This window comes from Phocoena sinus, chromosome 4 (genome assembly GCF_008692025.1).
Source record: "Phocoena sinus isolate mPhoSin1 chromosome 4, mPhoSin1.pri, whole genome shotgun sequence".
NCBI lineage: Eukaryota > Metazoa > Chordata > Mammalia > Artiodactyla > Phocoenidae > Phocoena > Phocoena sinus.
The window spans coordinates 99,227,346-99,242,124 of NC_045766.1; the positions used below are offsets into that span (position 1 = coordinate 99,227,346).

At 38.1% G+C, this 14,779-nt stretch overlaps 1 protein-coding gene across 2 annotated transcripts in view; it reads right to left on the minus strand.

Moving 5' to 3' along the window:
- Positions 1-2,308, minus strand: part of CRYBG3 (crystallin beta-gamma domain containing 3) — a 120,040-nt gene extending 117,732 nt beyond the window's left edge. The window contains exon 1 of one of the 2 annotated variants that reach the window (XM_032630101.1): positions 1,956-2,308. In XM_032630101.1, the coding sequence (XP_032485992.1) occupies positions 1,956-2,104 (149 nt within the window). In that variant the 5' untranslated portion in view covers positions 2,105-2,308. The remainder of the gene's footprint in view (positions 1-1,955) is intronic. The other variant, XM_032630102.1, reaches the window with a different exon arrangement.
- Positions 2,309-14,779: the final 12,471 nt, after the last annotated feature.

Below are 14,779 nucleotides of genomic sequence, written 5' to 3' on the forward strand. Positions count from 1 at the left end.
CAATAAAACCAAAAGCTTTTACTGCCTCTAAAAATAAACAGCCAAAACCCCCTTCATTTTGAAATAAGATCACAGTGACAAATCGCAATTCTGTTTCCAATCTTGTTAACACCAGGTGCTGTGTTACTAGGACATTGTTTCCGTTAGTTTCATTAAACTTTCAATAAACCTTTGTGTCCGTTTATATCCTTGAAAAGAAAGATTTAAACTCATTTAAAAGGTAAAACACCCACACAAAGGATTATCTGCTATCCCCTTAACATCTGGCAAGTTCTAAAAAAGATAAGGACACAATTAGTGTTCATATAAGCACAATTAAATTTCTCATTGTCAAAAAGCCACAGTGTGTGCCTCTCTGGAGATGAGAATGGAGGAGTGGTAAGAAGACAAGAGACAAGTTGCTGTAGTGGTTAGCTCCAGAGAGAAAAGAGATTTGAGAAGTGCCTAAAAAGCCCAAAGAGGGCAGGGCAGCAGGCAGGGTTTCAGGACAATTCTGATATAAACCTGAAATTGGCCTGCCTATTCCCTGCTAACACTGACACAAGTTTCCAACTTTTGCTGAGTCTACTTGGGATTTCTTTTAAACAGTGCCTCCATATTATCCAAGACTGTTAGTGCTGTTACAGTGATGGCAGGCACCACAGGCTGTCTGCCCACACCAGCATTCAGACATTCTGGTTGAGCCCTGTCAGACTTCAAAACTATTTTTAACTACTGTGTAACTCTGAATTTAAAATTTTCTCTTAACAGGGCAATAATAGCTAAAGCTTCCCAGGAGAAGTTTTCCAAATATTATATAGGAGCTTTCTTGGAAAGATGTGGCATTTTATTAACAGATGGTCAAAATGGAAATGTTTCACAAATAGGGAAACTGAGGAACACATAAACAACTAGAATCAAATCACAAGACCTGAATGAATATTGATGTAATCAGCTCAGTCACAGTTACAGTTCTGTTTCCTATCCATTTTTCTTTGAAGCCGTCCACGAAGGCTTTAACATCTGAAGTAAACACAGCTTTCTGGAGAGCGTCCTTCCAATCACATGAGTGATCTTCTAGTGCAATTTGGGGGAAGACGGAGCAGTAACCCTCTCTTGCCATCAAAAGTTTAAAACAGCGAGTTGTATATCACTTAACCCCTCTTCCTCCCTCGGGACTCAGATGAAAGGACTCAGGAATAGGTAGTTTTATTAGACATGAATTTTTTTTTTTTAATTTCGATTTTACAGCAGCAGGTGGAGAAGGAAAAAGGACTGCAGAGAAGGGGCAAGTTTTCATTACTGAAACCAAGACAGCTCGAGTCCTGGTTTCTGGAATCTGCCTGGGAACTTGAGGCAGATGTTTCCGAAGAGACATGGGGAAGAAGGACGGCATCATCTAAATGTCAGGCAATGTTAAATAAGCCTAGCGAGGGTTTTATATTTTGATGGAGTCTTGGGAACTCAGCATCACCATTCTTTTTTAAAAAAAAAATCATTTTGAGAAACTATGAATAAAATGGTAAAATCCCAGCCAAGGGGGTGGCGCTCCAAAGCGTCACCTTTCCCACAGAAGTGGTTTTCGGATCGCGCCCTCTTTGCCCGGGCGGATGGCTGGGCTCACAACTGTTTCCCATTACTGTCGGCAGGACGCCGGGTAACTCGCTTTTGCCGCAGAACTTGGAGAGCAGACGCGACTGTGGGACGGGAACCGAATCACATCCGGGGAGGGGAGGTGGGGAGGCAGAGCGCCCCGCGGGCTGGCGCGGCCTCGGGTCAAGAACTTCACCCGGATTTAACAAACCAAGCGATGCGGCACGAGAACTGGGCGAGAAGGACGAAAGTTGAGCAATGGAGGAACAGAAAGTGGCGAGCGCAGCCTGGCCGAGAGCGGCTGGCTGCGGACACCGGGGCCAGGAGCCCCCCGTCCCGCGAGTCGGCGCAAGGCCCCCCGACGTCCCCCCCGCAGCTCCCACCTGGCTGCGCCCCGGCCCGGCACGGGCGGCTGGCTTGTCCCTGGCCTCTCCTCCTCTTCCTCTTCCTTGTCCCGGGAAGGGCTTCGGGGAGCGAAGAACCGGGAGAAGCTGTGCCAGGGGGCTCCGCCCCTCCTCCGGCCGCCGGACATCTCCCCGGCGCGGCAGCCGGTCCGCGGCCGTCCCCGGGGAACGCGTGAGACGGTGTCCTGCGCCCTGAGACCGGCGCCGCGGGACCCGGCGAGGGCAGGACTGACTCGGCGCGGGCAGGCGGGCGGTGCGGCTCAGTCCATCTCCGGCAGGAGAAGCGCGGGCACGATGCGCTCCCAGCGCGGCTACTTCTTGCGCTGTGCGGCGGCTCCTCCTCCTGCCCCCAGCCCGCCCGCCCCCGGGAGGAGCCAGAGGCCGCGGCACCGCCCCGAGCCCGGGCCCCGCGGCCGTCCGCCACCGCCGGCCGGGTCCTCGCTGCCGGCGCTGGCCTGAGACCCGTGGGGACGGGGAACCCCGCTACGCCCGGCTCCGGGATTCCCGCCCAAACGAGCTCCAGCCCGTTTGTCTTTTCGCTCAAATTTTCCTTCCTATTACTGATTTGTTTTTCTATCTTCCAGCCAAAGGACGGAACAGTTTTCAGACTTTTGAAAGAAGTTCATGAACTAAAGTTTGTGAACACACCTGGTAAACTGCGGTACCAGAATGGCCTGGGCTGCCTTTCAGCTAATGAACAGCTGTTCCTAAAACAGCTACCCGGGGCTGCAGAAGATGAGGTTACCCCGTGGCCGAGTCTTAGAGGTGGAGGGCTCCGTAGGTGCCTGGTCTAGATCTGTCAACAAGTCGTTTCTTGTTCGGCTGGCTTACTACTGTGTGGAGTAACTTACCCTAACCCAGATGTGTTTTGGTATTTCTCACACTCCGTGTTACATACTACTCCCCGGCGAACCCTCTTGCAAAACGTCACTGATCAAAAACAAGTGTGTAATTCAAACTTGTAAATGCTGGAACAAATATTTTGTAGTTATTACACAGACGTCACTGAAATCTGGAGACCAAAAAAGGTCCTTAAGATTTGCTTTTAAATATGTCTAAATACACTGGTTTGGATTTTCTTAGTTTTTTTTAAAGTTACATACAAAAAGCTGTAATAATTAATGTATGCAACTTGATGAATTTGAAAATAAATATACACCATGCAACCATCATGGCAATCTATGCCATAAAACCATCCATCACCTCCAGAAGTTCCCTCCCACCCTCTTATTTATTATTATTATAAACACTTATGATGTAAGATCTGCCCTCTTAGCAAAGTTTTAAGCATACAATGCAGTATTGTGAACTATAGGCACTGTGCTGTAAGTAGAACTCTAGGACTTACTCATCTTACGTAACATCAACTTTGTACCCTTGGAATAATACCGCCCTGTTTCCTCATCTCCAGCCCCCGGCAACCTCCTTTCCACTCTCTGCTTCTATGGATTTGACGTTTTTAGATGCATCAATATAAGTGAATCCATATAGTGTAGTATTTGTCTTTCTATGTCTGACTTATTTCACTAATATAGTAGCACGATATCTTTTTTTAGTTTTTTATACCCTAGTGGCTAGTAGAGAGAATATCAAGGGGCCCATACACCACAGGTGTTTTGTTTTAAAGCTAAGCTGCCCCTGTGAGGGTGTAGAAATCAGAAAAGTGAACATCCTATACCTGTTCACTGAAAATGTTATACAAGTAAATGAGATAAAAATGAAATGTCCAAGGCAGTTTTGACTTGGGGGAGGGGCAGGAAGGTACCCTGGGGTCACCCCCGCTCTTGCTTTGGAGTCCTGGAGGAGGAGAAGGTTGCTGATGAGCCGATTGGATGGCTATACACCCCAGGTCATTTCAACACCAGCTGATGGCTGTTGAGCCTCCCTGCCACACCACAGCTGCCTCGCAGAAGCACTCCAGCCCCTACTAACTGCAGCAGAGCCTAAAGCCACTCACCCTAATTTGTTCTGGCTCAATTTAACCTACCAAAGTCAAATCAGTCTAGTTTCCTTCTGCTGGGTTCATCCCAGACGGTCCCTCAAGATTGGAATCGTCTGGGATCAAAAGTGCTAGTCAGCACCTTCTCTTTTGCAAATCTTTCTTCCCTCTCTGTGAGTCTGAGAAAAAAGGGAAAAGCTAGATTAATACACTAGAATAAGACAAGTAAAATTCCCAATTCGAGCCTTATTATTTTAGGGAAGAATCTCCATTAAAGGCCAGCTTACCAGAAAGCCCAGAGAATATGAAAGCAAAGAGAGTATGAAGCAAACCATTCCCTCCAGCTAGAAGGGCTAGAGAATTAATCTCCCCAAAGGAATGTTAAATAACGACCAGATGTGTCCACCTCTTGTACTGTACTGTACTGACCAAAGCAAGCCCTACACCCTAATACCTACCCAGAGGATAGATTTTCAGGAAGTCTTTCTGGGGATAAAAACTTACTGGGCACAGTAAGATTTATTACTGAGTTATAGTTTTATCTAATAATGCTTTTTTTTAAAGAAAGGAATTTCTCTAAAAAATAGTTGTCAAGGAAAATGCTGTGATAGTCATATTCTTTCAATAACCACTATCCTTGGTAAATGAGAAGGCAGAGAATCATGATGGGTAAAGTCCTTCATTCACATAGAAACTTTTTATAGTATTGGTGGTGATAGTATATGTAGTAGAAATAATGCTAATGTTCATCCAGCTAGAATCCCTTCTATTAATAAACAGCTTGCAAAGGTATAAGATAATATAAGTGTTATTAGAGGCCCCTAAAATGAACAGTTGGTCCAATACAGACCCATGATATATATATATAAATATTTATATTTATATTTTATAAATATTTATATATATATTTTTTTCCTCAAAAGCAACTACTTCACGAAGGAAACAATGTCTAACGATATTCTAATCTCCAGCCTGTGGTAGAACAAAGCATTTAAATGAATTGTAAGGTAAGTATACATGGTGTCCTGCCTCCATTAAGGCAAACTTCGTCTATGAAAAATTAGCTTAAAACCATAAATTAATGATTCCTGAATTTTAATTTATTTACTTTTCAAGTACTTATCAGTTCCTAGATGTCCTCCATTCTTATATTCTAAACTCATGATAACAAATTTCTGAATACTAAGTTCTAAGATTACGTTAGGAAGTCTGTAAAAAAGTTGAATTTTAGAGTTGTAAGGATCTTAGAGATGCTAATTTAGCACAGTTGCCTTCATTTGTTCATTCGGTTTTTCTGAAGACATTTAATGCGTATCTGCAGTAGAAGCACATTTACTGTGAAGCTGATGAAGCTGAAGCTTCAGGGCATCCCACTGGTACGGTCTCTTCCAGTGTGAACTCAGGAATGTGATCACTTGGTCGTGTGTGTTTATGAAATTTACAAAAGCAAATATTTAAACTGCAATTAAGACCACAATCTCTTTCCACTTGGATTTTCCCTCCATCACCTTATGCCTAGAGTCAGCTGGTATTGGAGTTATTGGGGGCACTTTGGGATCTGCTGGGAAATTTGCGCTGGGGATACATTTAGTTTGGATTTAGTAGGATATAGTTTTTTGGTTGTCAGCTTCTCCAAAGAATAGTTGTTACTGCTTAAATCCCAATTTGTCCATTGTGCAACTCACCAAGCATTACACCCAGGATACATTATCACTACATAAACACATCCTAATTCCCCTAACACTGAAAATATGTGTGGGTGGTGGAGGTGAAACAAGATTCAAAATGTACAACAGCAAAAGGTGAGTTGTAGAAAATTATTTCAGGCATCAGAAGACAAAACCAAAACAGAAAGAATCACTTCTAATTGATGTAATTTCTCTCATAACAGTAATATGTTCAATAATGGAGTGTATATAATTTTTATAATTGTAAATTCAGCAAACTTTTTTTTAATGAAAATCATGTAAAATAGAATTTTTCAGAATTTTTGTTTGTAGGGCAAAAACCTGTAGCAATACCACAAACAATGAGTATGTGAGTGTATAGTGTTGTATGTTTACCTGGCCCTTCTATCAATAATAAATACACTCAATCAAATTTGAGGAAAGACTGAATTCTCTTTCCATTATATGTACAGAAAATGACACTAGAAAATCATTGTCACATGAAATACTATCAAAGAGTATACCAACAAAAGTATAAGAAAAAAATATTATAGAGGTATACCAGGCAGTTACTGGAAAAAATACTGTTTTTCTAGACTTCGTGATATTTGTAGTATTAGTCAACCTTTTAAAATTGGTAATTTGTATGATCTATTTTTTCATTCACTTTAAAACATTTTTACTTATTTATTTTTGGCTGCATTGGGTCTTCGTTGCTGCTCACGGGCTTTCTCTAGTTGTGGCGAGCATGGGCTACTCTTTGTTGCGGTGCATGGGCTTCTCATTGCGGTGGCGTCTCTTGTTGCGGAGCATGGGCTCTAGGCACGTGGGCTTCAGTAGTTGCGGCCTCATTCACTTTTATATCTAATTTTTATTTTTAATTTTAAATCTTTCTCTTTAAAGAGAAATTGCAAAAATCTTCACATACCTTAAAACCTTGATCTGTCCTTGAGTGCCAACCATGTGTCAGATACACACTCATTCTTAGAGATACAGTGATGAATAAAAACCAGTGTTTTCCCTCAAGGAGCAAGTTTGATGGGGTAAACGGAGGAGCAAAGCAGGTAGGACAGGGAAAATCTTTCTATGGGTATAAATAGGATGGACCCCAACTTAGTCTACAAGGTTCCAGGAGGGCTCACTAGAGGAGATAACTTTTTTCCCCTCTGCCTCCTGTGACCACCATGACTTCCACAAAAGGTCTGCAATTCAATACTTATTTGGTGTTTGAGAAAAGCTGAAGTTCATCACACTGTAACTGAACTACCATTCCCAATGCATAAGCACTGTGTCCCTCAAAAGTATGAGAAAAGACAAAGTGCTGACTCTGAAGCATTTCAACAAAGATGCAAGTGTAGTTTAGAAATGTTAAGCTTTTTGTTCTAAACAGTCCACCAGAGGGATAAGCTTCTGTATATATGTTGGCGCACAGTATTTACTATGTGGCAGGTGGCCCAGGAATACTAAGACAGCTGTCAACATCAAGGAAAGCACCAGTCCATGAAAAGCAAGCAGATGGATCGGGGCACTTCACTAGCTGCCTCCTAGAATAATAGCTGGCCAAATGAGGCAATGTCACGCTGCCCAGGGCAGTAGAAAGCTATTACTTGGTATAAGCCCTCAGTTAGGAGATGGGGCGGGGGAACGTCCTCCCCTTTCCTTTGTATAGCCCAGGTTTTCATTAAGAAACACAACAGCAAATAAGGAAGGGGGGGAAATGATGTTAGCATTTCTCATTCTGTTACATTCTGATTATCATGGTTTGTAACACGGGAAAATGCCTCAGTCTTGCTGCTTCAATGAGAGCAGATGGTAAAATTTTAAGTAATTGGTTATTCAGATTTCTATGGGATGCATGAAGTTCTGTTGTATTGTTTGTCTGGTTTTTATTTCCAGAACATGTGGAGATTGACGTCTTTCAAACACACATCTTCTAATGCTTAAATTAAGATGTGTTAGTCTGACCTAAATTACATTTACTCTTTTCTTCCCTTGAAATTGATGATGATACTTATGAAGAGAAATGAATGCTTTAAAAAATTATAACATTAACAATCAAATATTTTCTTCTAAAACAGTGCAAAATTTGCTAATACCAAACCATTGTATTCTAAAGGGTATATAAATAGAAGAAGGATTTCTTTGGCAAACATAGATTATAAAATCTATTCCAAAATAGTTATTCATACCAATTCAGTTTGATATATCTTTTGTTTGAGTCAAAAGCTATCTATAATATAAAGTCATATGTAGACTATTAACTTTTAGTAATGCAGCTTCATACAGATGACACAGATAATGGCTCAGAATAATAATTTACTATTATTTGCAAAACTCAGTTCCTATATTGTTTTCCCAAAATAACTGATGAGTACAGAAGTTATGCACTGTATTGTACATATCTGATATACAATTTTAAATGGATTTATTTTGAAAAGAACAATTGTTTATAAATTTCTGGACTGTACTATTTTAGTGTTTATTGTAAATTTTGTTTATTAGGGCTCATGAAACAAAGCTTCAGAGGAAAAAGATAATTGGTTTGTGAATTAGCTTTCTTGTTTTTTTTATTTTGAAGTTGGAGAACAGACATATCCCAGAATCCTGAGTTTTCTTACTATGGACATGTTCCCAGTTTGATTTGCTGCAAATGGTTTAAAAGCAAGGCATAGAGGCAGCTGTTATTGTGAGCAAATGTTTTGATTAGAGAGAGAAAGCAGCTGGAAATGATACATGCTGTCACGTAAGATAAGCCACAGTTTTCAAATGGGGACTTTACCTAATCTAAAATTGAGATTAGCATTATTTCCTTTACATGAATTTTCTTTGTATAGAATGGACTAGATGTCTATTCACTTTGTTTATAATCTGGAGTGATGAAGTACTGATACTTACCTATGGAAATCTTACATAGTCCGTTATGAAATAATAATATCATTAAAAAATTTTCATGAAATTTCACTTAGAAATATTGCTAAATGTAGTTAAAAATCCATATGGAGCTTATAAAATCAAGTGTTACTGTAGAGGATACAATTTTGATTTTTTAGAAATGAAGTAAGTACATTCTCAATGCCTCCACTTTCATTATGAAAAATTTCTAAAAATTTATCAAACTGTAACTTAATTGGTTTTGCAAATAATGAACAAAAGCAGCCTACATCAAATATTTCCATCAGTCTGTGTTAGCAACTGAATTCCTTCCTCACCTCTTCCAATCAACTTTTCATCGGTAAATAGTAAAAGGAGTTACCTATGAGAAAAAGGTAAAACAGAAGAAGTTACAATAGGAATATTTTGACTCCAGAATCAAAGTAAAAAGGTAATTCTTATAATTGATTTCATATTAACAACCATTCTTAAGTTTCATTCATTTCTGCATCCTATCTTCTACTTTACTTTTCTTTCTTTCAACTCTCCAAATAAGTACTTTTGGGTAGTCAGTTTCCATCATAAGTCATTTGGTTTATTTCTCCTACAGGTGAATATATTGACATATGACTTTGAATTATCAAGTCTGGAAGACAATCAAATGAACAAATTGTTTTTATCAATTTCACAGTTGGTCTTAATTTAAGTAACTCCAGAAATGATGATTCCATTTCTATCTGGTTCAACAGGAACTCCACTTCAAATGATCAGTCATGTACATCATCAAATGAAAGAGCTGACCACACCACAACTTTATAAACCATACGCAGTCTGAGGGGAATGGAAATTAACTTATTCATCTTAAATTCTGCCACTTTCATTCTAGCTTTTCCTACCACTTAAAGACATTCTGTAGGTATATGTAGTCTCTGCAGTTTAAATAAAACACAATCTAGGTTAGAAATAAAAAGCATCTTTTAATAAAATTTAAAAAGTAGCTACTGGAAAACTCTTCCTTAGTAGGTAAGGAAGGTAGACAGAGAAATTTTTTAAAATTAAGTATTTACTGAAAAGTTTATTAATCAGTCTACATTTCAGAAAGACAAAACAAAACAAAAAATAAGAAAATGGAAAATTCTGAAATAAAGATCTAGATAGAGTCTAAATCAAGATCACTGACCTAGTAGTCATTCTTCTAGTGTTAGCTGCCTCAAACTCGATTAGGAAAGTTGGTGGGAGGAATATATATTAAGAAAAACCAAAAACCAAAAAACAATATCCCATCTACAAAGTTATTTTATGGCCTTCTGCCTGTTCAATAAACATTCTACCTGTTCCAGGCCCTGCGTTTGGTGATTGGAATACGAATGTGATCCACCTCAAGACATTGTCTCAAAAAAGGAGAACAGAACTAAGTGACAGTTACAAACCACAGGACAGTGTGATAAATCTGAGAAGTGAGAAATACGTACATGGGAAAAGGGGAGAAGAAAGGGTCTAACTGTATCACTTGGGCAGGCTGTACTTGAGGTCAGGGATAGATTTCACAAATCAGGCTCCAGAAACATGGATCAGAAAGTCCTGCAACCACAACCAGTTAAAACACCTGTTGAAACATTTATATTATAAATGTCATACTTGTCAGAAAGCAGTATCAAAGTCCAACAGGAGTGCATACAACACTGGGCCAACAATAGACATATAATTAATATCTGCTATCTGATTTGGTGAGGAGACATTACAGTCAGTGGGTGCTACTATATTGTGGATCATCAAATACTATGTGTAACATAAGGATATTCAAGGGCTTTGGTATGTTAATATGAAACTACCTTTAAGTGAACTACTTGCTTCATTCTTTAAAATAATTGCATAATTAAAAAGTAGATGACAATAATAAAGAATGAGAAATATGCAAGTAGAGAAACTGCTGCACTGATCCTAACTCGATTTACATAATCTGAGTTTATATCTGCCAATTACTGACTGAGACAGGTTAGACCAGTAAATCAGGATGGAGAAGTCTTACTACTAACCAAATATCTAATTTAGGACCAAAATCAAGTGTACACAAGAACCAAACAGTTTGACATTTGTTTGGCATTCTTGTATAAATTACCTTTCTCACAGCTATTACACTGAATTCACTCTAACTTGTCAGGTTGTTATTATTTCTGTTGTGAAATCCAGGAAGTCACCTGGTCCATGTTTATGATTAGTGGTTAAAGTGGGTTTTTTCCTCTAAAAATTGGCAGCAGTGCTGTATTGTCTAATAGTATATCTACAAATTTCAAGAGATCTGTAACTCATATAATAAATATATTCACATTTCCCATACTGTTTGCAGTTGTCAACATATTCAGGCCGTTGATTTTTATGTTATATAATTTTAGACTTTCTTTATTGAAAATTAATTACTCAAATCTACTATATTCTATTCTGGTTCTTCTTATGTAAAATGCCACTTATTCTATATTACTGTTTTGTATAAAATTATTTTTATCTAAAGATAATTTTTATTTTGAAATTATTTCATACTTATTGAAAAACTACAAGAATAGTACAAAGAACTTTTTTATTCCCTGAATCATTTGAAAGTATGTTTTCAAAATGATGTCCTGGGCTTCCCTGGTGGCGCAGTGGTTGAGAGTCCGCCTGCCAATGCAGGGGACACAGGTTCATGCCCCGGTCTGCGAGGATCCCACATGCCGCGGAGTGGCTGGGCCCATGGGCCATGCGCGTCCGGAGCCTGTGCTCCGCAACGGGAGAGGCCACAACAGTGAGAGGCCCGCATACTGCAAAAAAAAAAAAAAAAATAGCTAATCACTGAATAATTTAATATTTTATTTAGACTAACATAATCAAATATTAACCTTCACTAACATTCCATGTAAACTGATACAGCCACTATGGAGAACAGTATGGAGGTTGCTTAAAAAACTAAAAATAGAATTACCACATGACCCAGCAATCCCACTACTGGGCATATATCCAGAGAAAACCATAATTTCAAAAAGACACATGCACCCTAATGTTCATTGCAGCAGTATTTACAATAGCCAGGTCATGGAAGCAACCTAAACGCCCATCGACAGACGAATGGATAAAGATGTAGTACATATATACAATGGGGTATTACTCAGCCATAAAAAGGACCGAAATTGGGTCATTTGCAGAGATGTGGATGGAACTAGAGACAGTGATACAGAGTGAAGTAAGTCAGAAAGAGAAAAACAAATATTGTATATTAACGCATATATGTGGAATCTAGAAAAATGGTACAGATGAACCGGTTTGCAAGGCAGAAATAGAGACACACATGTAGAGGACAAATGTATGGACACCAAGGGGGTAAAAGTGGGGGTGTTGGTGGTGGGATGAATTGGGAGATTGGGATTGACATGTATACAGTAATATGTATAAAATAGATAACTAATAAGAACCTGCTGTATAAAAAATAAACTTAAAAAAATCTACAAGTACTAAGCAAAGAAAAAAAATTCATTGCCACAGTGCTTATGATACAAAAAGTGGTAGAAAAAATGGAGATGTTTAAGGGGACAAATTAGACAAATAATGGTACATATGAACAAAGAACTATGCAGCCATTAAAAAGAATAAGATGATATGGAAAATGCCAGTAAGTTTAGTTAACTATTAATTTTATTTTTAAAGGAAGATAAAGAGTAACAATATGGTGTATACATTTTCAAAGGATCTATATATGCCATAAAATTTAATTTCTTTTCTTTGTAAGGACATAAGAAATATGTGATAGGTACATCTCTTGGGAGAGAGATGGTGGGGGGAAACCATGGAGGTGGGTAAGAGAGACATTGTTTAATATTTACATTCCTGTACTGTTAATTTTTGGAAAATCTTATGTATGTATAATTTTTCTCTATGTTAACAAACACTCTCTGGGTACAGGGATAATTGGTGTTTTTGCTTGTTTTTATTCTTTTCTGTTTTAAAAAAATAAAGACTACTTCAATAAAATTAAAAAAAAAAACCCTTCTCTAACATTCCAAATTTATTTAATATGCCCCCAAAATCTGTGGACCAGGCAAAAATTACATATAATATTGGCTTACATATTCATTCATTTAACAAATATGGGCACAATATATACCATGCAGTGTCCTAGGCACTTGGAATGTAAGGTGTGAATAAATTCCCTGCACTTGTGAAATTTATGTTCTAGTGTAAAAGACCAACAATGAATACATAAATATATATAATAATATCAGGTCATGATAAAGTGCTTTAAGGAAAATATAGCAGGAGAAGAGAATAGAGGAGGGTGAATTTGCTGGTTTGAATATGATAGTTAGAGATGAAACCTCTGAGGAAGTGATTTGAATGAAATGGAGTGAGACATGCAAAGATCCAGGGAAAGGTATTCTGGGTAGAGGGAAGAGCAAATGCAAAGGTCTTGAGAAGAGAATGGGCTTGGCTCATTTGAGGACTAATAAGCTGAAGTGCAGCAAATTATTGGGAAGGAGACTAAAGATGTAGCTGGCACACATGAGGTAGGGACCCTTGTAAGCCCTGGTAAAGTTTTGGATTTTATTTTACATGTGATGGGGAGCTACTGGAAGGTTCAGAATAGGAGAGTGATATGTTTTACTTTTTAAAAAGAAAAATGACACTGGTTTCTGCAAAGGGAGAACATTGTTGTTGAGGAAGAAGGGAAGCGGAGTGACTAGGAAGTGAATATAGAGGTCCAGACAGGAGGCTATGGTGGTATGGACTAGAGAAATTCTAGTGAAGGGGGTGTGAGGTCAGATTCTGGATTTTGTTTTTGAAACAGGATTTGCTGATGGATTGTAAGAGGGACATGAGAGAAGAAATTATATCTCTTCTTCATATTTTAATTGTTATCAATTTGATTATTGGCATAATGAATCATAATTTGCATTCAGTATCATTTTCATTATTTTACTTTGCTATCAATGAACCCATTTAAAAATTATTTATTTATTTGGCTGTGTTGGGTATTAGTTGCAGCACGTGGGATCTTTTAGTTGCAGCATGGGGGCTCTTAGTTGTGGCATGTGGGATGCAGGATCTAGTTCCCTGACCAGGGATTGAACCTGGGCCCCCTGTATTGGGAGCACAGAGTCTTAACCACTAGACCTCCAGGGAAGTCCCATCAATGAACCCATTTTTAATTCCTGATATCTTATTTTGATTGGCTAAATGAACTCATGCAAGTTGGTACATAGAAAGATAGGATCTTCTTACTATACTTATTTGCAAAGTGAATGGAATATTGATTAGAATGGATAAGTTCTTTTGATTTTGCCATGTTTATATAATTGTGAATACTGTGATTACTCAATTCTCCCACTTTTCTTTACATACCCTACTGTAAAATATTAGGATAGGGTACAAAATGATGTCATTTGGTCTTTATTTAACAGCAGAAAATGAAACTTATTATCAGTACTGTTGTAATATAACCATCCAGGATTTCCAAAATGTGCATATGTGAAACAAAAAGCATGAAATTTTAAACATTTTGGAGACCTCATTAACAGCTTAAAACGTATTGGTATTTTTCAGAGAATGAATGCTTTATGAAACTTTAGGGTATCACTTGTATTAATAAGTTATAATTTCTAAGTAGAAATACAAAGAATCTTCTTTTAAATTAATTTTGTGAAAAATTATCTAGCTTCTCAGAGTCCTAAATCTGTCCTGATTCAAACATACATACATACATGTGTATTTACATAGATATTTACACACAACAAGTTGTCAAAAACACAGAATAAGAAATAGTTCAATGCTGCTGTTTACTATCTGTCTCCAGTTCTTAAGTCAATCTTCTGAACAGTTCGATTTACATGGCTGGTCAAGGCCTTGAAAAATATCCCTCAATCTCCCATGGTTGCATCAAAAATCTGATTTTATCATATAAAGTGTTTTCTATTTCTAGTAGTGAGATTTACCTAATAACTAAATCAGGATCAGAAAACAAGAGAATATGTGAATCAAAGCAAGGTCCATCCAAGGCCTAGAACCCCTTTCAAAGCTATGGTAGTTTATTTCTTCCAAAGAACTAGCTTTTGGTTTCATTGATTTTTCTCTATTGTTTTTCAATATCATTGATTTCTGCTCTAATCTTTATTATGTCTTTTGATCTGTTTGCTTTAGGTTTAATTTTCTTGTCTTTTTCAATTTTCTTAACATAGAAGCATAGATTATTGACTTGAAATAATTTCTTTCTAATTTAATGCTATATATTTAATGCTATATATTTCCCTTCGAGTGCTGTTAGTTGCATCCCAGAAATTTTGATATGGTGCATTTTCATTTTG